General features: G+C 45.3%; 1 protein-coding gene and 1 long non-coding RNA gene across 11 annotated transcripts in view; one reads left to right on the top strand and one right to left on the bottom strand.

Moving 5' to 3' along the window:
* LOC121299665 overlaps positions 1-7,248 on the bottom strand; it is a 15,953-nt gene extending 8,705 nt beyond the window's left edge. For 2 of the 4 annotated variants that reach the window (XR_005947442.1, XR_005947445.1), the window contains exons 1-2: positions 7,161-7,248; positions 6,511-6,622 (exon numbers count right to left, since the gene is read on the bottom strand). This is a non-coding gene — a long non-coding RNA (uncharacterized LOC121299665). Of the gene's footprint in view, positions 1-2,467; positions 6,243-6,510; positions 6,623-7,160 lie in introns of those variants that run through there. The other 2 variants (XR_005947444.1, XR_005947443.1) reach the window with 2 other exon arrangements.
* Positions 7,211-26,188, top strand: LOC121299662 (tubby-related protein 1-like). 7 transcript variants are annotated; one of them, XM_041227552.1, is made up of 15 exons: positions 7,225-7,284; positions 13,153-13,992; positions 16,236-16,275; positions 18,699-18,807; positions 20,222-20,323; positions 20,563-20,694; positions 21,210-21,323; positions 22,238-22,366; positions 23,249-23,343; positions 23,625-23,795; positions 24,002-24,114; positions 24,425-24,533; positions 24,669-24,767; positions 25,353-25,524; positions 25,754-26,187. In XM_041227552.1, the coding sequence occupies exons 2-15, from the start codon at positions 13,946-13,948 to the stop codon at positions 25,885-25,887; spliced, it is 1,566 nt and encodes a 521-aa protein (XP_041083486.1). In that variant the 5' UTR covers positions 7,225-7,284; positions 13,153-13,945; the 3' UTR covers positions 25,888-26,187. The 7 variants fall into 7 exon arrangements, with proteins under 7 accessions (XP_041083483.1, XP_041083486.1, XP_041083485.1 ...); XM_041227551.1 differs by lacking the exon at positions 7,225-7,284 and adding an exon at positions 10,745-11,567; XM_041227549.1 differs by lacking the exon at positions 13,153-13,992 and having other exon boundaries at positions 7,211-7,284.

The raw sequence follows: 26,188 nt of genomic DNA, 5'->3' as shown, positions 1-26,188 counted from the left end.
CTAGGTAATAATTTGTCAGTGGTCTTTATGTTTTGTGAGGTTTTATTGAGGGATATCCAAATACTCCCAAATACTCCCTCCCTATCCATATTAATACATCACCAGAAATACAAAACACTCCAAATACTCCCTATCCATATTAATACATCACCAGAAATACAAAACACTCCAAATACTCCCTATCCATATTAATACATCACCAGAAATACAAAACAATCCAAATACTCCCTATCCATATTAATACATCACCAGAAATACAAAACACTCCAAATACTCCCTATCCATATTAATACATCACCAGAAATACAAAACACTCCAAATACTCCCTATCCATATTAATACATCACCAGAAATACAAAACACTCCAAATACTCCCTATCCATATTAATACATCACCAGAAATACAAAACACTCCAAATACTCCCTCACCACAAATACAAAACACTCCAAATACTCCCAATCCATATTAATACATCACCAGAAATACAAAACACTCCCTCCAAATACTCCCTATCCATATTAATACATCACCAGAAATACAAAACACTCCAAATACTCCCTATCCATATTAATACATCACCAGAAATACAAAACACTCCAAATACTCCCTATCCATATTAATACATCACCAGAAATACAAAACACTCCAAATACTCCCTATCCATATTAATACATCACCAGAAATACAAAACACTCCAAATACTCCCTATCCATATTAATACATCACCAGAAATACAAAACACTCCAAATACTCCCTATCCATATTAATACATCACCAGAAATACAAAACACTCCAAATACTCCCTATCCATATTAATACATCACCAGAAATACAAAACACTCCAAATACTCCCTATCCATATTAATACATCACCAGAAATACAAAACACTCCAAATACTCCCTATCCATATTAATACATCACCAGAAATACAAAACACTCCAAATACTCCCTATCCATATTAATACATCACCAGAAATACAAAACACTCCAAATACTCCCTATCCATATTAATACATCACCAGAAATACAAAACACTCCAAATACTCCCTATCCATATTAATACATCACCAGAAATACAAAACACTCCAAATACTCCCTATCCATATTAATACATCACCAGAAATACAAAACACTCCAAATACTCCCTATCCATATTAATACATCACCAGAAATACAAAACACTCCAAATACTCCCTATCCATATTAATACATCACCAGAAATACAAAACACTCCAAATACTCCCTATCCATATTAATACATCACCAGAAATACAAAACACTCCAAATACTCCCTATCCATATTAATACATCACCAGAAATACAAAACACTCCAAATACTCCCTATCCATATTAATACATCACCAGAAATACAAAACACTCCAAATACTCCCTATCCATATTAATACATCACCAGAAATACAAAACACTCCAAATACTCCCTATCCATATTAATACATCACCAGAAATACAAAACACTCCAAATACTCCCTATCCATATTAATACATCACCAGAAATACAAAACACTCCAAATACTCCCTATCCATATTAATACATCACCAGAAATACAAAACACTCCAAATACTCCCTGTCCATATTAATATCTCTCCAGAAATGCACAGTGTATGACGTGAATGATACAATATGATACAATGATTCAATTCCTACATGTTCCGTATTTCCATCCTGTTCTGGATTCCACAGCTCTGACCGAGCGAAGGGCTTGCCTTGCCCATGCAGTCCTGTCAAATCCCCTGGTTGGTGGGCTTGCCCATTTAATTGCCCTTTTAAGAAAGGAAGTCCATTTTCGAGTTTGATACGGGACAGTGGAGGGGAATGAGGGCGCTTCTTGAGGCCCAGCTGGCTAAGTTGAGTTCTGGCTCTCCAGTGGACTCACAAAAGGATCAGACTGGTTTTTTTTAATGAAACTTTAAATTGAGAGTTTTGAGGAACCCCTTCTTTGTTAAGGCTTGTTAAATTCTGTTCATCAAACACAGTCATATGCGTGTCTTACCAGTTAGCTAACAGTTAAGCTAGATTCAGGTTATATGAGCTGAATAATTGTGAATCATTTTCTGCGCAGTGCGACAGTGCTGGTGGCTTCAGTTTCAGTTTCTTCAACATGTCTCCAACGACCATGTGGCAAATGTTGAGAAAATGTCACCGACTCATTTCCGGGTGGCAGACTCGTGGGCAAAAGCCACATGACTTTCCAGAAAAGGAACCGCAAGAGTCTGGCTGTCGTCATCGTGACATGTCACACGGGGTCACTGTCTCGGACCAAATCGTTTTGATCAGACTCCTAGGAATGCATTGTGCTGTAGCTGCTGTACTGCCTTTGGGATAAACAGCCGATCTCACCCTGTGCTGAGCCAGATTCAAGAATAGTTTTGCTTTGTTTTGTTTGTTTTTTTGAGCAGGTTCCTTGAAATCATTTTTTTTTTAAGGTTGTTTTTTTTTTTTAAAAAAAGGTAAACTTTCTGTTAAGCTAATTCATTAAATGAGAAGAGCCAGGCCCAGCATAGGCCAGGAAACATGGTTAGAAACGTGCTTTCAGAAGCCAGGTACATGTAGAGACCTGGCTTTGATCAAGCAACAAATCCCACCAGCGTCAGGCTGGTCTGGATGGCTCTGCTGGAGTCAGCCGTTCTGACGAGCAGAGACCCTCGCAGCTAAGAAGCCTGTCTGCAGCTTTCATCCTGCCAAAATCCAGCACTACCAAACCACCATCACACTCAAACACTAACAAGAGCACAGAGCAAATCATCACTGCTGAAGGACTGTTTGGAAACTACGGTGTCACTGTCGTACTGGAATTATAAAGGCATCGCTTTAAGGGTGATTAACTGTTGGTAATAATAACTACTTAGTGATTCATTCAGCCGGGACTGTTATGATCACAGCCGCAGGTTTGTGAAGTGACCTCTTTGTGTTACAGGACTGGATAAACAAGGTGGTGTAATGTGGTTCTGAAAGGGTTACTGTAACTGCATGCAGGGGAGCCATTTACTAAGGACTATACAAAGCAACTCACTAAGCAGCTGTTTTTTTTACTCATTAAGCTTACTTGTGGTTACACTGCTACAAGGGATTAGCAGCATCTGCTAATAATACAGCATTTACAAAGTGAACTGTACGCCACGACTGAAAGCTTCACCACTGTATTTCAGATCCAGCTACTACATTGTAACTACATTGTAATTATACAACCAGTGTGTATTGATTGGCTGTAAGGTGTAATAATTACACATGTCATAGCAAAAACTACACTGAACAAGGATGCTTCTATCAAGTGGTTCAGTTTGTTTGGCTCAATCAGTTTTATTCTTTTTACAAACATACCTCTTTCAAAGCGCGCCCTGAAACCCGTTCTCACTGGGCTGCGTTCCGCGCCGCCATTACACAGCTGCTTTTGTGGGCAGAGAAGTGTGCTTTCCTCTCCCTGCTGGGCTGGGCTTCCACGGGGTGTTTGCTTTTCAAAGGGGGAGGTCTGACCAAGTGGGCTTTCGATTCATTCCAAATTCTTCCAAATGATGCCCTCCACCCTGGGCACGAACGAGGCTCTAAACGGAGCTGTGCTCTTCGTGTTCTCCGTGTGAATGATCTGATTCACATGGTCTAGTTAGATCCATGTCATCGTGTTGCTGTACAGCGAACGCCCTACTTGCAAAAAAAAAAAAAAAAAGGATTGTAACAGGAAGCTAGTCTGACAGTGACCTCGCTTGACTTCAGCCTGTGGTCTCCTGAGGATTCAGTACTGTAGCTCTGACAGGGGGGTAGAGAGAGGAGTGAGAATGATATCCACCCCTATAAACAAGAACTCTATATGAACTGCCAGGACAGCAGAGACCAAGAGCTCTCTGCTCGTGTGCTGTTTAAGGTGTAACGCTGATATTTGGCTGCTGGTGGTTTGATTGAATTGCTGATTGCTGTTTTTAAATCAGAAACGGCGGTGTGTTCTCTTTCTAGCAGGGCGGTGTGGTCTTGACCTGTTGAAAATGTTGAAGTGCCCCCATTGTAATGTGGTTCCTGTTGGATCACTCAGGAATGATAAGAATAGTCTTTGCAATGGCTGCATGTAGGGCAAGAATACAAGTCTGTGGAAAACCCAGAATCACAAGCCCTTTTCCTCGCCACTGTTTCTCCACTTCATATGCAGGGCCGAGAAACGCACGTCATGGCTGCTGAACTGATCTGTACAGACTTGACCTGACTTCACTCTTCACACCAGTGTAGTTTCCAAACAATTACCCGGCAGTTATAATGCACTGATATATAATATTCCACAACGGAACGCAATCCGATACCAGGAACACACTAGCTGTGCGAAACTGTGATTGTGCAGAGTGTCGCCACTGAGCACAGCGGGCATGTGAGTGAGCGAGGGTGAAATGAGACTCTGCCTTTCTTTCTTTCTTTTTTTTTTGTTGTTGAAATTAAAATACAGCTGTGGAGTGTTTTTGAGCAAAGCAAACTTTTTCTGCTTTCCTTCAGTGATCGGCAGGCTTTTCAGAACACCAGTCGGGTTTTGTGGTGCTGTTTAGTGCTGGATAATAAGAAAAAATAATACAGATCGACAGATAATGCTGTTCATTAAAGTATAACTTTGCTGCAGTTCAAAGTCTGGTGTACGTGGTGTCGAGTGGAGCACGGCTGTGTTTTTGTCTGACCAGACAAGCCCTGATTGCCTGACACACAAGCGGGAAACCAGGCAAGCCTGAACATAATAAAAAAAAAAACGACAAGTTCATCTGAGGAGAGGCAGGAAGTAGATGATAAATCTGGGTAGAGAAAAACAAGGCCGTGCTGTTGAGTCACTACATGAAGCTTCGTCACTGGAGGTCTGTACAGAGCTCTGAAGACCCTGCTTTACACTCTGAGAGCTACATCATTAACAGCAGCAGGGAAAACAAGCAGCTTCTTAAACATTGCTGTTAGTTCACTTCCCGTAGCTACTGTACTCCGTAAAAATACTGAAGGAAATAAAATGCGCAGACTTAAATATTGAACACACAATGATAATAATAACAACAATATAAATGAAAAGAGAGTCTTTTCAAACAATGCTCTTTTAATGTACCGATAGTGAGAGGAGGTCCAGCCCTGGATTGGAGTCTGGAGTCTCTGAAGCCATTCCTCTAATTGCTGTAACAATCTGCCTCCCTCGTCACTGACCGGATTGATATAATCTGTTTATTTGCAGCCCTTTTCCCCTCATTTTCAAGTCTCCAGGCACTCAAACTCCCATGTGCTCTAAAGCCTGTTGATCCAGTATTTTGGCATTCGCAAAACTTTCTTTTGCCCATTTTCAAAGTTTTGCAAACACTCATTCTTGAGTTTCAAAGTATAGAAAGAAGTGTGTGAATGAGGATACCGGAGGGCTTTTGCCCAAAAAACGTCCTGAAATAAATTATATATTTTAAATAATTTCTTTCTTTTTGTTCTTTTTGTACAATGAGCAATGTTCCCCTGACGAGAGAAAGCCAAATCTGCCAGGTTTCATATTGTTTCTCAACTTGCTTCCTGACACCATATTGAAAATAGGTGTTGTCAGAAATACCCTGGAGCAAAAAACTGCAGCTTCTATTTGAACTGTTGCAACCAGATCTTTAAAGTAGATGAATTCTACAACCCTTACGAAACCTCGTTCTGTGCAGTAACACAAAGTCAAAGCTGCCTACTGGCACCATCTGAAACATGTCCTTTTGTTTTCTGTATCTTTTATATGTGAGTTCTGTATGATTGAGGATGGATGAAAACAACGTATATAATATTTACTTTGTGTGAAATGTCTGCTCTTTCCTGCCAGAGTCGCTCAGTGGAACCAAAATGCAAAAAATAAAAAATAAATAATCTTCTGTAAATATTTGCAGAGAACAAAGCAGCTAGTGACTTCAAAAATAAATAAATAACGGGAAAAATATTTTTGTTAAAAAAAAATATATATATATATTATTTGGTTTTGTGTTCAAACAGAACAACATAGCATTTGGTCGTGTGCGACCCTTTTGGCACGAGGGGAAAGGCTGTTGAACTGAGTGTAAGTTTAGGCCGTCTTAGCCAACAGAGAAATTCTAATCCACACAGACCGCAGCGTGCCATCTGTGTCCGAATGAACCAGGCAGTACCCACAGCTCAAACACGGGCTCAGTTGCTGCTTTCGATGCATCTGCAGTTTTGTTTCACCTTGGTTTATACGCAAGGTCTTTGATAATAACTTAAGCTGGACTGTTTCCATCTTTCTAAAATGGAACAAAAAAAAAAAAAAAAAAACCTTGTTGTGATTACGGATATAAATTTGACAGAACCTTCGTGAAGATCTGACCCTCTCTGCTCCAAGCACCTTTTCATTTCCTGCCCTTTTGCTTTCGAAATGCCTTGACCTGGCTGCGGCAAGATGGCGCGGAAGACAAGAAGAAGAAGAAGAAGAAGGAGGGAGGAGGAAGGAAGGAATGAAAAAGGGGCTGCATGTTTTCATACACCTTCAGTAAAAAGAGAAGTGTTAAATACCTGTGCAGCTTTTGAAGTGCTCGGGCGGGGATCTCTGCTGGCTGAAGCTGACGGGGGTCATGGCGGCGCTTGGGCGCGGACTCCACAACACGTTTCTGTGCCCCGTGTTCGCCTGCACAGGGAGAGAAAGGGAGAGGGCTGCGCTCACGATCAGCTGCACTCAAACAGGGGATGTGGCTCCCAGTCGAAGCAATTCTGCGGCCTCTCTGTTTTACCCTCTAAGCTGCTTTCTCTCTGCATTCTCCCTGCCCATTTTGGCCCTGCTGCCAAAGTGGGAGAGACCGAGGAGAGCATGAGCAAGCGCGCAAGAGGGAGGGAGAGAGAGAGAGAGAGAGAGAGAGAGAGAGAGAGAGAGAGAGAGAGAGAGAGAGAGAGTGAGCCAGTGAGAGGGTTGGCACACAGACACACACACACGCAGCCATAAAAAATAATGTTGTCTCCCCTGTCCTGAGTAGGCAATGTCATGCAATGAAGTGACAAGTCACATCTTGTGCATGTTAATTCTTTCAGGGAAGGGGGAGGGGGGAGGGTGCAATACAGTGCAAACCCCCGACTGGCTCCCGCAGAATTTAACAGACCCCTTCAAAACAAAAAATGAAAATATATTCTTGGCAGTTTCAGAAGTGGGACAAACACAACAGGATACTTACCGGAGCCGTGCTGCAGATTTTAAAGCTGAGCTACTCTAAGTGATCGCTTCTCTAGAAGAGGAATGAGAACGTTCCTCCTGAGCGTGCGCTGGAGTCTTTTGTCGGCAGCTGGCACCCGTCCCAGGTACTGCATGCTTGGCTTTTCCCGTCCTGGGTAATCATTTAACACGTTTTTGGAAGCTTTACATCTGCCAGTTTTGTTTTGTTTCAGAATTTTTTTTTTTTTTTTTTAATTAAATGCACATAAACATCCTTGTTAACAGTGCAGCTGCCACAGAGGATCTCCCGCTTCTCGCTTCCTGCACCCCCCCCCTCTGAAATTACACTTTAAACAATAAAAAACCAGCTAATTTTCGTGCTGTGCTCGTCTGCTGGAGTGAGCAGTGGTGGTTCTGCGAGGGAGGGCTGCTGGTTCAAGAGAAAGGCTGCAGCTCCTGGCAACGGCTGCCAGCTGGCAGAATAATTCCTGCCCGCTGCCCAATAGGAGTGTCAGGTCCCTGTGTTCTCACATCAGTGCCAGCGAGGGAGAGTGCTGATGTGCAGACCAGCTGCACCGGCACTGTCCGCTAAACCATGGCCTGACAGAGCTGGGCTGTGTTAATGCAGCCCGGCCTTTACCCTGGAAATAAAGCTGTTGCCATCTTATTTGCCTTGCTTCTTTTTTCCTCGCAGGCAAAATCTGGGGCAGCAATTTGGGTGACGTCACTTCTTTTTGTTATTTTTTGACTTTTTTTTTTTTTTAAGCTGGCTTTGGATGATGTAAAACAAAAATCAAATTTATGCAATACTATAAATATATATATATTTAAAACATCTGAAAGGAGGGGGGCCGAAAAGATAGGTCTCTTTGAAATATTCGCTCTCCCTCTTTAGCTCTCTCGCTATCTCTCCCTCACTCTTTCTCTCCCTCTCTCCTCTCTCTCTCTCTCCCTCTCTCTCTCTCTCTCTCGTTAAAGTTTCAGCTGTGTGATTGCTCAGCCAGCCCCCTCCTCTCTCTCTCCTCTCTCTCTCTCTGTCTCTCTCTGTCTCTCTCTCTTGTTAAAGTTTCAGCTGTGTGATTGCTCAGCCAGCCCTCTCCTCTCTCTCTCTCTCTCTCTCTCTCTCTCTCTCTCTCTCTCTCTCTCTCTCTCTCTCTTGTTAAAGTTTCAGCTGTGTGATTGCTCAGCCAGCCCTCTCCTCTCTCTCTCTCTCTCTCTCTCTCTCTCTCTCTCTCTCTCTCTGTCTCTCTCTCTTGTTAAAGTTTCAGCTGTGTGATTGCTCAGCCAGCCCTCTCCTCTCTCTCCTCTCTCTCTCTCTCTCTCTCTCTCTCTGGTCTCTCTCAAGTTGAAAGTTTCACTACTGATTTCAGCCAGCCAGACTCACTAACTGTCTCCCTCTCTGTCTGATTCTCCCAGCCCTCTCCTCTCTCTCTCTCTCTCTCTCTCTCTGTCTCTCTCCCAGTGTGAGGCTGCAGCTTGTCTGTACAGCTCTCTGCTCTTTCCACGGCTCTCCATTCCAGGACTGTGCCCAGTGTGAGGCTGCAGCTTGTCTGTACAGCTCTCTGCTCTTTACACGGCTCTCCATTCCAGGACTGTGCCCAGTGTGAGGCTGCAGCTAGAGCTGTCTGTCCAGCTCTCTGCTCTTTCCACGGCTCTCCTGACCCGCAGCTCTTCTCTTTCCACGGCTCTCCATTCCAGGACTGTGCCCAGTGTGAGGCTGCAGCTTGTCTGTAGAGCTCTCTGCTCTTTCCACGGCTCTCCATTCCAGGACTGTGCCCAGTGTGAGGCTGCAGCTTGTCTGTAGAGCTCTCTGCTCTTTACACGGCTCTCCATTCCAGGACTGTGCCCAGTGTGAGGCTGCAGCTTGTCTGTACAGCTCTCTGCTCTTTACACGGCTCTCCATTCCAGGACTGTGCCCAGTGTGAGGCTGCAGCTTGTCTGTAGAGCTCTCTGCTCTTTCCACGGCTCTCCATTCCAGGACTGTGCCCAGTGTGAGGCTGCAGCTTGTCTGTACAGCTCTCTGCTCTTTACACGGCTCTCCATTCCAGGACTGTGCCCAGTGTGAGGCTGCAGCTTGTCTGTAGAGCTCTCTGCTCTTTCCACGGCTCTCCATTCCAGGACTGTGCCCAGTGTGAGGCTGCAGCTTGTCTGTAGAGCTCTCTGCTCTTTCCACGGCTCTCCATTCCAGGACTGTGCCCAGTGTGAGGCTGCAGCTTGTCTGTAGAGCTCTCTGCTCTTTACACGGCTCTCCATTCCAGGACTGTGCCCAGTGTGAGGCTGCAGCTTGTCTGTAGAGCTCTCTGCTCTTTACACGGCTCTCCATTCCAGGACTGTGCCCAGTGTGAGGCTGCAGCTTGTCTGTAGAGCTCTCTGCACGGCTCTCCATTCCAGGACTGTGCCCAGTGTGAGGCTGCAGCTTGTCTGTAGAGCTCTCTGCTCTTTCCACGGCTCTCCATTCCAGGACTGTGCCCAGTGTGAGGCTGCAGCTTGTCTGTACAGCTCTCTGCTCTTTCCACGGCTCTCCATTCCAGGACTGTGCCCAGTGTGAGGCTGCAGCTTGTCTGTACAGCTCTCTGCTCTTTACACGGCTCTCCATTCCAGGACTGTGCCCAGTGTGAGGCTGCAGCTTGTCTGTAGAGCTCTCTGCTCTTTACACGGCTCTCCATTCCAGGACTGTGCCCAGTGTGAGGCTGCAGCTTGTCTGTAGAGCTCTCTGCTCTTTACACGGCTCTCCATTCCAGGACTGTGCCCAGTGTGAGGCTGCAGCTTGTCTGTAGAGCTCTCTGCTCTTTCCACGGCTCTCCATTCCAGGACTGTGCCCAGTGTGAGGCTGCAGCTTGTCTGTAGAGCTCTCTGCTCTTTACACGGCTCTCCATTCCACGACTGTGCCCAGTGTGAGGCTGCAGCTTGTCTGTAGAGCTCTCTGCTTCAGGATAATGTTATTGTAAGGGTGAAATACACCATCCACATCCTTTTAACACAGTGTGCAGTCCAACACCACATTCGAATCCAGCTCAACTCACTGTATTTCCAATACAGGACTCAAAACTGCCTTTTTATTTAAAGATGGTTTTAGAACACAATAATATATCCCTCCTTACAAAAAGTGACAGGAAATGTTTCTGGACGAGTGGTTGCTTATCATGGCACATCACTTCAGACAGAACTCGCAGATGATTCTGCTCAGCTATTCATAGACAGCAGGTTTTTTGGGGTGTTTCAGGCGAACAGTTGGTGTCACTGCAGCCACGGCCATAAGTTTAGTGGATTGGTGGCACACCTACAGATCGCAGGCTGAAATGTCACCCTGTAATAACACAGCGATGAACAAGTGCTTTGCATCACCCTACAGAATTAAACACATTTTGCTTCATAAAGTCAAATGAAACCTGCTGAATAATGTTACGTTAATATATTGAATTACACACCGCTTTGTAGCTTTCCATAGACTTAACAGAAAACTGACAGCAATTGAAAAATGTGGCATTTTGAACTCTAATATGAAATACTGTACTGCTATTAGGGCTTCTGGTAGACTGTTGCGATATCATTTTGTAGTTTCTTTGATTACATATGTCTCAGTCCTACAATTCTAGGTGATGCAAAACATTTGGCCATAACTGTACTTTTGAACTGCTGTTATTAACAAGAATGTAATTTACACAATAAATCCAGCTGTTGGGAATAGCAGACCTTTCCTTAGTTTGAAAAGGTGTGCCTTAGGATTAGGGTCTTAATAGTGTTGAAGAAAAATGTTGTGTCCCAGGAAATCAGACTCACTCATTGAACTAGTTCTGATGTCTTCCCTTAACCCTTTCCTTTTCTCGTCGAAATGCACCTTTTATATCATTAAAAAATCGATTTTTGCATTTGTCTTTTTCAAATACAAATGACATTACATCCCCTTTAACGCTTAGTTACTGAAACCGACCGTGAAGCAAAAAGGTGTCCATTTCAGAACACGTAGCGCTGTGTTTTCATGGGCGTGAGTTCATACCAACGGCAAAGTCAATACAAACCAGAAACCAGAGAACCCTGCCCGTGGTAAAGCTTCCTCAGCCCTCGCCTTCGCTTCAGTGCTTGTGTCTGGCTTTGGACATTGGAAAGAAGCACAAGCTGTTCATTCTGAGACTCTGCCCAACGCTGCCTGTGCTTCATACTGACACTGCTTTCGGAAATGAGCCCGTCTGCTTTCTGATTGACTGCTGCTAGGAGCTCAGCTCAGATTGAAAGCAGTGCTGAGCTCCACGATGGAACATTTTATATGCCAGTTAACTCCCTTTTTGTTTTTCTTCATTTAGCAATGCATCACCTCTGCAGTGGATTGTGGGATTGTAGTCCTGGGCAAGGTGCTGTCTCTGATTTTAGACTCGATTTTAAAAAAGAACTACAAACCTCAGCTTCCACAGAGGTACCTGTTTAAAGAAAGGTCAGGTTTGTGAATCAGATGCATTTGCTAGTTTTGCATTTTCACTGTCAGCTTGCTGCAGTTTATTTGCTTCTGGTAGGCTTTTAAAGCACTCAGCGCAGAAGAGAATCGCCATTGATTGGCACTAAATTGTAAAGGTGAGGGAAGGGCAGCTTTTCTTGTGTTGATATCGGCACGCTAACAAATGGGTGTGTTTGAACTGATTCAAATACTCTGAACATACGAGTATCTGCACACCCCTACTGTAGACACAGGCAGAAAAAATACACAGCAGTATTGTATTAGAACAATACTACAGCAAAGGGATGGGCCAGGAGGTCCCTTATCCTCTGTCAACGACACAGATCTGCTTCCAGTTGCGTCATGCCAAGCTACACCTACAGTAACACACCTTGGCTCAGTAGTTTCAATACGCACCGCTCAGAATGACAGCAAGCTTCACATGAAATCAATGCCAAGCTCTAACATCTCATGGAAACGGTGTCTCCCTGTAAACGCGGGACCCTATACCTTTAAGACTGCAGTCGCTCCCCCTCCCCAGAGCCCTGTCCTTCCTTAGGCTCCCTGCCAAGGCCTGTGTTGTTTTCAAGGGTTGGTGTTAGCGCCAAAAAAGCTATTAGTCTAGACTGTCTTAATCAGTCAATAATCTGAGCAATTTGCAGTATTTGAAGTGCCAGCCTGTGTCGCTGCGTTCCCGCGTGCAGGAATGACAGCTGCCTCGGGAGTGATAAGACAGAGCAGCTCCCAGCCAGCATCCCGGGAAAGCTGGGATTGGCCCACTGTTCAGCCTTCATTTTTTCGTCCCGGTCAGAACCAGTACAAATCGTTCAGTCGTTCCTCTTTTGCTATTGTATTCACATTTTCCTGTAGCGGTGTCCTCAGCAAGTTAACAGCAGACTTGTTTATTGCAATGTGTTAGCACTATTCTGTCTTGGACCGTGTCTAGCTGTATATAATTTTTTTAAGTGATATCTGGCTAAAGTTAGTTCCCTCCTAGTTCTAGTAATACAAAGAAACTGCAATAATTAAATTAAAAAAAAAAAAAAAAAAAAAAAAAAACAGGAAAACTGATCTCAAGATCACTAGAAAGATCCATCAACACCTGTCTCTTTATTTCCAGTTGTCACTCTGGTTTTAGTACGGTGTTTAGGCAGCAGCACCATCTGGTGGGCTTTCATAGTCACTGCACCCTCAACAGATTATCCAATAGGGTATAAATTAAAATAGCTTCACCTATAAACTATGTTGTATTCCTTTTAGGATATGTTTTATTGTTATTATTTGATATGCCGCCTTCTTGTCCAGTTAAAGACAGTAGCCTTTATCACATGATCTGGGCTGATTACTGCTAACCTAACCCAAGCCAACTCAGATCTCGTTTGCCATGTGACTTCAGTGTAAGTGTTGTTAGAAACTGTGCAATTCACCCACGGAGGTCTGGGTTCAGATTCAGCACATTTCACCAGTGTACCTGGAGATTAGACGTGATTCGGAGAGCTCTACTAGGACCAGCGGGCAGCTGTAAACCCTTCTGGAATGTGGAATGAATTCTGACTGGGTGGGTGTTTCTCTGTCTGACTTACAGAACTGAGGTGCACTTGAAGATCCATGAGATGAAGCTTGAACTTGTCAGAATTGCACGATTCCCCATATTCCAATCTCCAGACAGCACACTCACACAGATCAATTACTCCTTTGCCATGAAGCTTGGTTCTAACCCATTGGACCGGACCACTAAAGCAACAGAACCCAATCGTAATAAGACTTCAATAAGACCCCAGCAAGCCTGCTGATTAACGAAGGCTGAATCGAGTCACACAGCAGATGTGAACTGAAAATAACCCTCTCAGAAGGATAGCTAGCAGCCTGCCTGTCACACTTTCCTCAATCCTCTTAGAGGGGCTGGGAGGTTAGGTAAGCTGGGGGGGCTGTGGGGGGGTTGAGTGTCTTTCTGGCTCTGCATTCACTCACAGGAACGAGAGGCTGACCTCTGCATCCAGTTGTATTCGGACAGCACCGGAATCGCACACTAAGAGACGTATGGGATATTAGCGAGAGACTGTGACAGACTCGAGGCACGAGAGAAGAATGTCACCAAGCTTTGCTGCTTAGAGCGTTGTGCGTTTTCAGAGTTTAAATCCTAATTTAGTGAGGGCTTGAGTCAGTGTCGAGGGAGACTGTATGAGTTAGAAACGCTTGTGTGCACTTCTCCATTGTAGTCAGCCAGTCGATCATCTACTGCTCAGGATCCCTTGTTATTGCAGCGTCTCTCTTAGACCCTGAAAAGCACCGCACCGTGGCTCAGTTAGGGGGAGTTTGCTGGTGAAGTCTGGTTTGAGGTTTGCTGTGATCTTGCACGGACCAGTCCCGGCACCCTTATGCCTCTGCAGTCAGATATTCTGCGGGAAGTCTGGACCTCGGACAAGTAAGTGACCGACCCCTTTTCATTTAAAAGTATTAACATTACATGCGGGTGCCAGGAAGAGAAAAAGATGACCAGTCAGTATTTCATTTGATACCTAAGGAAACCAATTCTAGCACTTCTCATAAGCACCCGTGGAATAAAGAGATTACAGATACAATTACATCACATGGGCAGAAGTCAGAATGTAACCATTAGCTAATTGATACAGTCCAGCGTTGTGTAAATATGAGTAAATTACACGATAAAATCAGAAGAGAAAAAAAATGACTCTTTAATAAAAATGAGCGCTTGTGCACCACTGAGAGCGAACCACCAGGGGGCACTAAACTCAATCCCAACAGCTTCCGCCGCTCTCAACAAAATACATATACATTCAATAACAAACCAAAACAATAGTAATAAATACAAATGAAACCCTGCATTGCGTGCAGTCTTACCAGCGGTGTGTTCAGTACCTAGTGAGGATCAGATCACCTCCATTCAGAGATGATAGCTGTCTGAGGATCAGATCACCTCTCTGGGTTATTCAGAGATGATAGCTGTCTGAGGATCAGATCACCTCTCTGGGTTATTCAGAGATGATAGCTGTCTGAGGATCAGATCACCTCTTTGGGTTATTCAGAGATTTGTCTGAGGATTCACCTCTCCGGGTTATTCAGAGATCACCTCTCTGGGTTATTCAGAGATGATAGCTGTCTGAGGAGATCACCTCTCCGGGTTATTCAGAGATGATAGCTGTCTGAGGATCAGATCACCTCTCTGGGTTATTCAGAGATGATAGCTGTCTGAGGATCAGATCACCTCTCCGGGTTATTCAGAGATGATAGCTGTCTGAGGATCAGATCACCTCTCTGGGTTATTCAGAGATGATAGCTGTCTGAGGATCAGATCACCTCTCTGGGTTATTCAGAGATGATAGCTGTCTGAGGATCAGATCACCTCTCCGGGTTATTCAGAGATGATACTGAGGATCAGATCTCTGGGTTATTCAGAGATGATAGCTGTCTGAGGATCAGATCACCTCTCTGGGTTATTCAGAGATGATAGCTGTCTGAGGATCAGATCACCTCTCTGGGTTATTCAGAGATGGTAGCTGTCTGAGGATCAGATCACCTCTCTGGGTTATTCAGAGATGGTAGCTGTCTGAGGATCAGATCACCTCTCTGGGTTATTCAGAGATGATAGTTCAGGATCAGATCACCTCTTGCTAGTTGCATTTGCTGTTCGGGTTAAACTCTCACTCTGCTTTGCTTTGTCAGCCTGAGATCTGACAGTTCATGCACATTTTCAAAAGGCAATATTTTCATGCATTGCAAATCATTATAACCCGTGTACAGCTGAAGAGGCGCTGCAGCTAAATTCTCATTGTTGTGCCCTGTAGGTAATCGGCAGGGAAAGCAGCACACTGCGCTAGATTTGGAAAGCTTTCTGCACCAGATCGTCATTAGCTCGATTTGTCAGACCGGAAAGACACATACAGTATATTAGTTTTAAAAAAGCAAACAGGTTAAACAGCTCCGTGATCTTTAGCTGGTTCTTTCAGATTTACAGATTGTATTTATTTATCTAAATAAGGTTGCGGGTAAATGCGATTGAGAATCCAGCTCTTTCTATCTGAAATTCAATGCAAATAGTTAAAAAACCAAATACATACATAATAAATGAACATATTATTTATAACATGCCATTGTTACAATACGTCATTGTACTTATTACAAGAACTCTGTTTACTTCATCCGTTTTTAATTGTGTATAACATACGCGTCTGTTGGAACACAATACTCCAGCGGTGTGAAAGTGCTGATCGAAACTATTTCCAAGCATGGATCACATTGCACTGCGGTGCCTCGTTCCCTCTCAGCTTTCTTGTTTGTTATTTTTCACTCGAGTTGAGTGCCTTGCTGTGCCCATGGCTGGATCTCTTCATTATTACGCGGTCTTCTGGTCGAAGGACGTTGACAACCCCATCTCAGCGGTGCACGCAGAGCCTGCGAGCCGCTCCGATACACGGTATTTAAACCTGCGGTCTGTGCGCTCGACGTGCGTTCTTTCCGAGTTCTTACTGAGAGTGCTGGATACCTCTTAGAATCACAACGGATGGCTTCCCTCTCATCTAGAAATAAAACCAGCTTTGATTCAAAGCGAACCCTGCTGCGGGTGCCCGTGTTGCTCAGTTGTGGATTGAAGGAACAGTAAAATGTAGAAACCCCGTTAATAAAGCTCGAGTCTTTTTTTTGTTACAGCGACCAGGATGAAGATTGCGCTTCCCAGCTGCAAAGACAGGTAGGAATGTTCAGTGTGACCAGAGCAATGATCTCGTAAGGCTTTCAATAACCCTGGTCGAGGGAACCAGTGATCACCGTGTCCCTGGTCTTATCAGGATCAATAACCGTCCGGGAAGATGACTGTTGATGGTTTTGCTGTGCTTGCGGGTGGATACAACGCCTACGACACAGTTTGTTTGTATTTGAGAATTTATCTCATAAGTAAAAAATTGAGTGCACCCAGTGGGGGTGCTGAAAGCCATTGAACAAAACTGTAACCCCTGTGTATGATGGAAGCCTTGCAAAGCCAAAGGGGTGCTGCAGCACCCCCAGCACCCCTAGTTCCAGCGCCCTTGAGTACACCCGTTACACAGTCCTTCAGCACGAGAACATTCCTCCTGCCCCCACCCCACCCCTCTCCCTCTGGGTGGTTTGTCCCAGACAGCCTGTCATTTCCCTGGCAGATGGAGCTCAGGTAAATCCGATGATCTCCTTTACCGTTCTGCTGAGGGCTCATTGCTGAGCAAAGCTTTCACTGCTCTTCCCTAAGGAGCTGGGTTTGGTTGTTTTGGGGTCTCTGTTGTGTTTTACATGGATTTTTGAACGCAGACGGTCCTTCGAGTGGATCCCAGACCCCTGGCATGTCTGCAGAGAAGGTAATGTTGTGTACAGGGAGGGGGGTCTGTGTGAGTGGTCTCATTGTCACGCTCTGTAATTAGCTAAGCACTGATATCACTGCGTTTGGACTAAGTGAGCTGTTTACAGTGAGGCTCTGGCAGTGGTGGTTATAATAGAGCGTGCACAGAAACTTTGTTTGTGCTTGGATAGCTTTTGGATTTGGCAGGGTGTTTCAGTTTTTCAGGACAGGGCAGTTCTAGCCTGGGGCTGCATTAGTCATAGCTGTGAGGGAATCCTATCCAAGCAGTAACTGACTTCAACGGAGAATCACAACCACAGTAAAAATCCACCAAGAAAAAAAAAAAACAGCTTAAAAAGAAAGGCAGTATGGTTTTTAAAAAATATGACCATTCAAGTAGCACCTAGAACAACATGAAGTCAATTCTGTCACTGTCTCTTCTGAAAATTAATTGAATGAAACGAGGCACAGGAAGCGTTGCTAGCAGAGATTAAAGGTAGATACCTACCTTTTAAAAGTCACCTCCAGCAGAGAGCCCATTGCGGGACTCCCGTGTGTAATATACAAAGAGTTTCTAATTTGCGAGATCGTTGCAGATAAGGTTTTGGATGTTTGGGCCACTGCAGCTGCTCTGCTACTCTGCACCGCTGTGTAAATACACAGTGATTCGAGACACTTCATCTAAAGCGTTAGCGGCTCTTGTGTTTTCCTTGCCTGTGGGATTGTCAAGTGTGACGGTATAATTAGACACACAAGGTTGTCCAGTAATGAGATTAGGAGCTGTGGGTGTAATCCTCTGCTGCTGTATTGCTGGGGAGACCCGGGTGACCTTGTTTCCAGGTTACACCAGGAGGCAGGATGAAGACTGGGAGAGCTGGGTGCTGTTTAATAGAGTCCTGTCTGACTGGCTCTCACTGCACAGTGAACATGATCGCTGGCTTCAGTTTTCACAGGTCTACCCCGAACGCTTACCATCCATCCCTGGACTCCAGAAGACCTTTCAGATCAGATAGTTGTTGATTTTACACATTTACAGCATATAGATTATGTAGTTAAAAATATGGAGTGTGTGTCTGTTTGTGTGTGTGTGTGTGTGTGTGTGTGTGTGTGTGTGTGTCTGTTTGTGTGCTTCTTTGGTTTTAAAATGACTAAGGGAAGAAAAGGTATATGGAATCTATCTATCTGTCTGTCTGTCTCTATGTATCTGTCTATCTATCTATCTCTGTCTATGTATCTGTCTGTCTTTTATTATTGTAAAATACAAATACACGTATATAAGTATACCGGAGCTCTATGCTCTTTCTGTATAGGTTATTATTATCACACGTCACTTCTCGTACCGTCGTATGCAGACACAATGTAGCATGCCTTCTTATCTGTCTCCTCTTTTATCCCATGCTATCCCTGCTGCTGCTCCGGACGGTAAGATCATGTTATATTTCACTCTTATTTTACTGCTCGTTGTTCTCAGATTGTTGTCTCCTTTGTCTTGGAGGCTGCTGTCGCTGTTTAACCTGTAACTTCTCCCTGCTTCATAATACAGCTGTAGAAGCAAAGCCTTCCTGGCAGCTGCTAGGAGCCCATATAATGTTCTGTAGTGTGTGTAGCCGTGTGAACGTGGGGTCCCAGTGCCAGCTTCACAAGTGGTGACTCTACAGGGTGTCGCTCATAATAAGCAATATCATATCATCTGCTGAACCTGCTAAGGACGTTGTCCTCCGGTATGGAAATGTATGTTTTCAAACCCTTGGTTATTACTCCTGTAACCCCTCAGCTGTGTTTGTGCAGGATCTGTCCCGGAGAAGAAACCCAAAAAGAAAAAGCAAGAGCCCAGCGTGAGGCAGGCCAACGACACAGAGAGCAAACCCAGGAAGACAAGGAAGAGCAACGAGCAGGAGAGCACTGCCACACAGAGTAAGAGATACAGCACACTCCCACACAGAGTAAGAGCAATACAGCACTGTCACACAGAGTAAGAGCGATACAGCACACCCACACAGAGTAAGAGCGATGTCACACAGAGTTGATACAGCACACACACACAGAGTAAGAGCGATACAGCACACACACACAGAGCAGAGATACAGCACACACACACAGAGTAAGAGCGATTCTCACACAGAGTAAGAGCGATACAGCACACACACACAGAGTAAGAGCGATACAGCACTCTCACACACAGAGTAAGAGCGATACAGCACACACACACAGAGTAAGAGCGATACAGCACTCACACACAGAGTAAGAGTGATACAGCACTCTCACACAGAGTAACATGATACAGCATTCACACACAGAGTGAGCGATACAGCACTGTCACACAGAGTAACAGTGATACAGCACACACACACAGAGTAAGAGCGATACAGCACTTCACACAGAGTAACAGTGATACAGCACACACACACAGAGTAAGAGCGATACAGCACTCTCACACACAGAGTAAGAGCGATACAGCACACACACACAGAGTAAGAGTGATACAGCAGTCACAGTGATACACATAGAGTAAGAGTGATACAACCAGAGTGAGTGATAAGGATACAGCACACACACACAGAGTAAGAGTGATACAGCACTCTCACACAGAGTAACAGTGATACAGCACTCTCACACAGAGTAAGAGCGATACCTTGGTCACACAGAGATTACTCCTGATACAGCACTCTCACACAGAGTAAGCTGATGTTTCACACACAGAGTAAGAGTGATACAGCACACACACAGAGTAAGAGTGATACAGCACTCCCACACAGAGTAAGAGCAATACAGCACTCTCACACAGAGTAACAGTGATACAGCATTCACACACAGAGTAGGAGCGATACAGCACTCTCACACAGAGAGTGATACAGCACACCCACACAGAGTAAGAGCGATACAGCAGAGTAACAGCGATACAGCATTCACACACAGAGTAAGAGCGATACAGCAGCACACAGAGTAACAGTGATACAGCACACACACAGAGTAAGAGATACAGCACTCACACACAGAGTAAGAGCGATACAGCACAGAGTAAGAGTGATACAGCACTCCCACACAGAGTAACAGTGATACAGCACTCTCACACAGAGTAACAGCGATACAGCACTCACACAGAGTAAGAGCGATACAGCACTCTCACACAGAGATACAGCACTCCCACAAGAGTAAGAGTGATACAGCACTCACACACAGAGTAAGAGTGATACAGCACTCTCACACACACACACAGAGTAAGAATACTTACGAGAGCGAACAATCATGTGCTTTCCCTTTTGTTCTTTTGCTGTTTGTTAAACTATGAGCAGTGTGTTCATCTTCCCTTCTCTGCTTCTTCTCCTAGATGGAAAGAAAATAAAGAAAAAGAAACCTGACAAAGAAAAGAACGAGCCTGCAGAAAAAGAACCAAAGAAAAAGACTAAAATGGTGCCCAAAAAGAAGAAAGGTGAGTGTTTCAGTGCTTGAGGGTAAACTCTGCAGTGCATTCTCTACCCTGTCTCCTGAATTCAGACTTCAAGAACAGATTGCTGTGGGGAAGGAATGTGTTTTCTGTTTGTTGCGTAGATTCACTTTCTCTCTCCAAGTTTCCTTTTAAAACACAGAAATGTAAATCACACCAGTGGAACCAGTACTGTGTAACGAATTTCTGAGCCAACACCTGCTGGTTTTGTGTATTTTTTTAAGACTCGGACGATGATGACGGAGATGAGCAGGATGACCCCCCAGAAGAAGCTCCCGTTAAAAAGACGATAAAGAAAACTAAAAAAGACACGGCCTCCAAAAATGCCGCCGCGGACAAGAAATCCCAAACAAAAGGTCAGTTTGAGGCCGGCTGCAGGGAGCTCTGGAAACATTCAGCATTGACTTTCCTTTTCTCATCCCTTTGAAAACGTGCCAGTTCTGTGACTATTCAACCTAGACAACGGGTGCCTATATGAAAGCTTTTAACAACGTTTATAACTCGTGTCACCTCAGCACTGCTTGTCATGACAGAGACGATTTCTACGCCTGTGTGTACAGTGCAGGTGATTTCCTCACCCCAGAGCCCCTGTTTATCAGGCTGTGTTTAACTGTGAGACCTGTTTCCTTTCCAATGAGTGAGTGCATGTGAACTGTGTTCGTGAACGGTCTTGGTAAGGAGAGCCAGGTCACATTCCTCCACCCTGCTCTTCACGTCTCTTCCAGGGGCCCTGTTTCTGGTTTCAAGCGGGTGTCTTGTTGACCTGTCAGTTTGTAAGTCAGGGGACTGTCACTTTGAGCTTCTGCTGTAGTTTATTTCAGTTATTGCAGCTCCAGTAGACTTTTGTAAAGAACATTGTCCCTTTTCTCAGAGGAGAAAAATGAGACAGAAGCCAAAGGAAAAGTGACTAAACCAAAGAAGAAGGAGTCTGCCTCCATGTTCCAGATACAGGAGAGCAAACCCGAGGCCAAGGGGAAAAAGAAAGGTGCGTCCCGAACTGTTCAAACTATTTGCATTTCAGATTCACTCAAGAGAACTCGTGGGTCTACGAATGCATTCCAGATTCACTCAAGTGAACTCGTGGTTCTACGAATGCATTCCAGATTCACTCAAGTGATCTCGTGGGTCTACGAATGCATTCCAGATTCACTCAAGAGAACTCGTGGGTCTACGAATGCATTCCAGATTCACTCAAGAGAACTCGTGGGTCTACGAATGCATTCCAGATTCACTCAAGAGAACTCGTGGGTCTACGAATGCATTTCAGATTCACTCAAGAGAACTCATGGGTCTACGAAAGCATTCCAGATTCACTAAAGAGAACTCGTGGGTCTACGAATGCATTCCAGATTCACTCAAGAGAACTCGTGGGTCTACGAATGCATTCCAGATTCACTCAAGAGAACTCGTGGGTCTACGAATGCATTCCAGATTCACTCAAGAGAACTCATGGGTCTACGAATGCATTGCAGTCAAAAGCTAACTTAGAATTGAAAGTGAGCATTTGAATTCAGAGAAGAGACTCCCATGACTAAAGGGTATCGGGCTAGACTGAGGGAACGAAATCTATAGAGCTTAAAAATACAAGGGTTAAGGGGGGCTTTGTCAGAGTTTTTAATTTACTCAAGAAGTCAACCCTTTCTTGTGAAGCACAGAGAGCTGTGGATGTGGAGCAGAAACAGACAGAGGGTAGGAGTGGAGGGTGTATGGAATGGGTTACCCAGCCATGCTGTCGCTGCTGATTCATTGTGGTATGCGGGAGTCCTCTCTCCCCTCTCCGTGTCATTGTATTTCTTTTCTGTTTTCTCTCCCTGCACCCCAAAAACACATACGCACACCACACACACACACACACACACACACACACACACACACACACACACACACATCTCATTGCAGAGTCAAAGTCAGAAGGAGAGGAGAGCGGCAGTGACTCCAAACAGACCAAGAAAAAGAGCACAGCAAACCCCACCACGATGTTCCAGACAGGGGGCGAGGCCAAAGACAAGAAGGGCAAGAAGCAGAAAGGTGGGTCTGGGGAAGCCTCTGCTAAAGACTGGGGTGCCTGGTCTCTGTATCCGGACCTCTGCTACCACTGCATGTTAATTAAGACATGAATACAGTGCACACTGAGTGCAAGAGGAGATCACTATGTTTCCAGGGGAGCACTCGAGTATAGAGGAGATTTCTATGTTTCCAGGGGAGCACTCGGGTATAGAGGAGATCACTGTGTTTCCAGGGGAGCGCTCGAGTGTAGAGGAGATCGCTATGTTTCCAGGGGAGCACTCGAGTATAGAGGAGATCGCTGTGTTTCCAGGGGAGCACTCGAGTATAGAGGAGATCACTGTGTTTCCAGGGGAGAGCTCGAGTATAGAGGAGATCGTTGTGTTTCCAGGGGAGCACTCGAGTATAGAGGAGATCGTTGTGTTTCCAGGGGAGCACTCGAGTATAGAGGAGATCGCTATGTTTCCAGGGGAGACACTCAAGTATAGAGGAGATCACTGTGTTTCCAGGGGAGAGCTCGAGTATAGAGGAGATCGTTGTGTTTCCAGGGGAGCACTCGAGTGTAGAGGAGATCGCTGTGTTTCCAGGGGAGCACTCGAGTATAGAGGAGATCGCTGTGTTTCCAGGGGAACACTCAGGTATGTTTTACCAGTGAAGGAGACTCTTGTCTCTCTGTATGTGCCCTGCATTTAAACATATTTTGGCCTTGTTTTGAGGTCCTGGTTTTTAATGTCAGTTAAATGCGACTGAGTTTCTACTGTCATTTGTTTATTTCTCATGGTGTCTCCTTGTCTGTGTCCCTGTGTCTCTGTGTCCCCGTGTCTCTGTGTCTCCATGTCTGTGTCCCTGTGTCTCTGTGTCTCCATGTCTGTGTCCCTGTGTCTCCGTGTCTCTTTGTCTGCACAGATACTGCGAAATCAGAGGAGAACAAGAGCGAGGAGGAAAACGAGGCAGCCCAGAAAAGCACCAAGAAGAAGGGCAAGGGCAAAAAGGCCAAAAAAGTGAGTTCTGCTGAAAGACGGATTTGAGAAGAATAGTGAATCCATATATATATATATACAGGGAACACAACGAGCCTGGGGACAGGGAAGCCAGCGAGCCAAGGAACAGCAACAGACAGAAGCAGACACGAGTCTGGGGACAGGGAAGCCAGCGAGCCTGGGGACAGGGAAGCCAGAGCCTGGGGACAGGGAAGCCAGCGAGTCTAGAGACAGGGAAGCCAGCGAGCCTGGGGACAGGGAAGCCAGCGACGCGGAGAGTTTGAAAGATTGCGTGTTTACAGGAGGAGGAGCGGCCCCCATCGCCAGTCATCGAGGTGGGCAATCTGGAGGAGTTTGTGCTGGGACCCGCCCCCCAGGGCGTGACGATCAAGTGCAAGGTCACCCGCGACAAGAAGGGCATGGACCGGGGCCTCTACCCTACCTACTACCTGCACCTTGACAACGACAAGAAGGTCAGGAGTTCATCAACAAACGTCTCCAGGTGGGGGGGGGGGGGGGGGGGGGGGGGGGGGAATCACCCAGTTTATAAATGTATAAACTGCGATGCCAGCGCCTCCTTTTAAACATGGATTTGGCTTGGGCTGCAAGGCTGGGTATTTGAGGCTAATTGTTCCCTACAAGTCTATTAGGTGGCTTCTCGTCTGACTCTCTTCATCAGGTGTTCCTGTTGGCTGGGAGGAAACGCAAGAAGAGTAAAACGTCCAATTATCTGATCTCTGTAGACCCCACAGACATGTCCCGGGATGGGGAGAACTTCATCGGAAAGTTGAGGTAAAAGCGAATGATTCTAACCCCCCTGCAGGTGCGATAACGTATTTTCAAAAGTATCTTGGAACAACTCCCTCCAATCATGTGGACACATGGCATGAGCATTCCTCAGGTCTCTGAGGGTGTCAGAGGGTGACGAGGTCTGGATTCGGAAAAAATCACAAAGAAATGACTTGAACAGGAAGAAACTCCCAAGAGAACCGATGTATAAACCAAGCAGGTTCTTACTTGCATGTCTTTAAAGCATGAACACATGGGCTCAGACCTCCACAGTCATTGCTGAACATCTGTCAAATATGCATTCTTTTTACAGGTCCAATGTAATGGGGACCAAATTCACTGTGTTCGATAACGGGCTCAACCCTGACAGGGCGAGCTCTGACTGGTCGAAAGTGCGCCAGGAGCTCTCAGCTATCATTTATGTGAGTAAACTATGTGACAGTAGAAAGAAGATCTAGAACAGGTTTAATTAGAGACAGTGTGGTTTTAGAGCATCCTTTACCTTCCTAATTGAAATCATCGAGACATGCCGTTCCTTCCATTGCTTCTTGTTACAGGAGACCAACGTTCTGGGATTTAAAGGGCCTCGCAGGATGACTGTGATCATTCCTGGGATGAACGAGGACAGTGAGCGTGTGCCAATTCGACCCAGGAATGTGGGTGTCTCTTCCAGTTAGAGCCTGCCCTGGGTCCTGTTAGTTTAACTGCTGAAACAGAATCAATCTCCGAGGCAATGAACCCAGAGTGCAATACTGTCACACCCACCTGCCCCAGGAGGCAAATTCAAATTCAAAGTGCTTTGACCAGTTTAGGACCCTATGACTGTTTCTCTTCTTATGTAGTTATTTTTTAATGCAAAACCAATTGGAATTCATTAAAAAAAAAAAAAAATTAATCTTATTATGTTTTGTTTTGATCCTGTGGAATTGGGTGGAGTCAATTACAAGATTTCTAAATCTCCCCCAGACTTTTTCTTTATTCTGACGCTGAGAGACACTGCCACCTCTATGTGAAATAGCAGATGTAACCAACTGCACAAGGCATGTTAGTTATGTGTGTTTGTGCGTATGTATGTATGTATCTATCTATCTATCTATCTATCTATATATATTAACAGGATACATTTTCTGCTCTGTCTCTCGTCTAACCCTTCTCTCTGTCTCTATCTCTCTCATCTCTCCCCTCTCTCTCTTATCTCTGTCTCTCCCCTCTCTCTCTTATCTCTGTCTCTCCTCTGGCAGGATAACGACGGGCTCCTGATTCGCTACCAGAACAAGAACATGGAGAACCTGATCGAGCTGCACAACAAGACGCCGGTGTGGAACAACGAGACGCAGTCCTACGTGCTCAACTTCTCCGGGAGAGTGACGCACGCCTCCGTCAAGAACTTCCAGATCGTACACAGCAAAGACGGTGAGCTCCCCGGCTCCTCTCTGCTGCGTGTTGCGCTGATATTGAACAGGGTGGGGGCTGGATGTGAACCAGCAACCCCCAGCCCGAGCATCGCGAGCATCGCGAGCATCGCAAGCAAGCAAGCGAGCGCTTTAACTGCCATGCAAACAGACTGCGGGGGAATATAATGCTTATTCCTTCCTGTAGTGCAGTTTTTACTCTCTGCCCCTCTCTTTGCTTCCTCCCACAGTGGACTATATTGTGATGCAGTTCGGGCGGGTCGCAGACGATGCCTTTACTCTGGACTATAATTACCCCATGTGCGCCGTGCAGGCGTTTGCCATTGCGCTGTCCAGCTTCGACGGCAAGCTGGCCTGTGAATAGAGGAGGCAAAGGACAGCGGGACAGCGGGACAGCGAGTCAGGGGACAGGCTGCCGTTTATGTTTGTTTTTTTAAATACTTCTAACCAATTCCACACCACATTGGAAGTGTCGATGATAGAGCTAGGAGGATGTCAAGCAGGAGAAGGGATGCTGGTGTTTTGACAGCTCGATTACTGAGAGTCTGCAAAACATGCGGGAAATGGAAAACTTTCTCCCAGCTAATCCAATTCAAAACTTGCATTTACAATACATCAACTAGGAATCCAGATTGTATCTCTCAAAACTGTCTCTTTTTTTTTCA

Source organism: Polyodon spathula, chromosome 25, assembly GCF_017654505.1.
Source record: "Polyodon spathula isolate WHYD16114869_AA chromosome 25, ASM1765450v1, whole genome shotgun sequence".
NCBI lineage: Eukaryota > Metazoa > Chordata > Actinopteri > Acipenseriformes > Polyodontidae > Polyodon > Polyodon spathula.
Note: the sequence above shows the minus strand (reverse complement) of the source record. Positions and strands in the feature narration are given on the sequence as shown.

Excerpts from the sequence above, each read along its gene's own strand:
- LOC121299662 (XM_041227547.1), top strand. The coding sequence starts at position 15,815 with ATGGATCACATTGCACTGCGGTGCCTCGTTCCCTCTCAGCTTTCTTGT. Across the intron at positions 21,324-22,237 it reads GGCCAAGGGGAAAAAGAAAG|AGTCAAAGTCAGAAGGAGAG; the intron begins GTGCGTCCCGAA and ends ATCTCATTGCAG. Across the intron at positions 24,534-24,668 it reads AGCTCTCAGCTATCATTTAT|GAGACCAACGTTCTGGGATT; the intron begins GTGAGTAAACTA and ends TTCTTGTTACAG.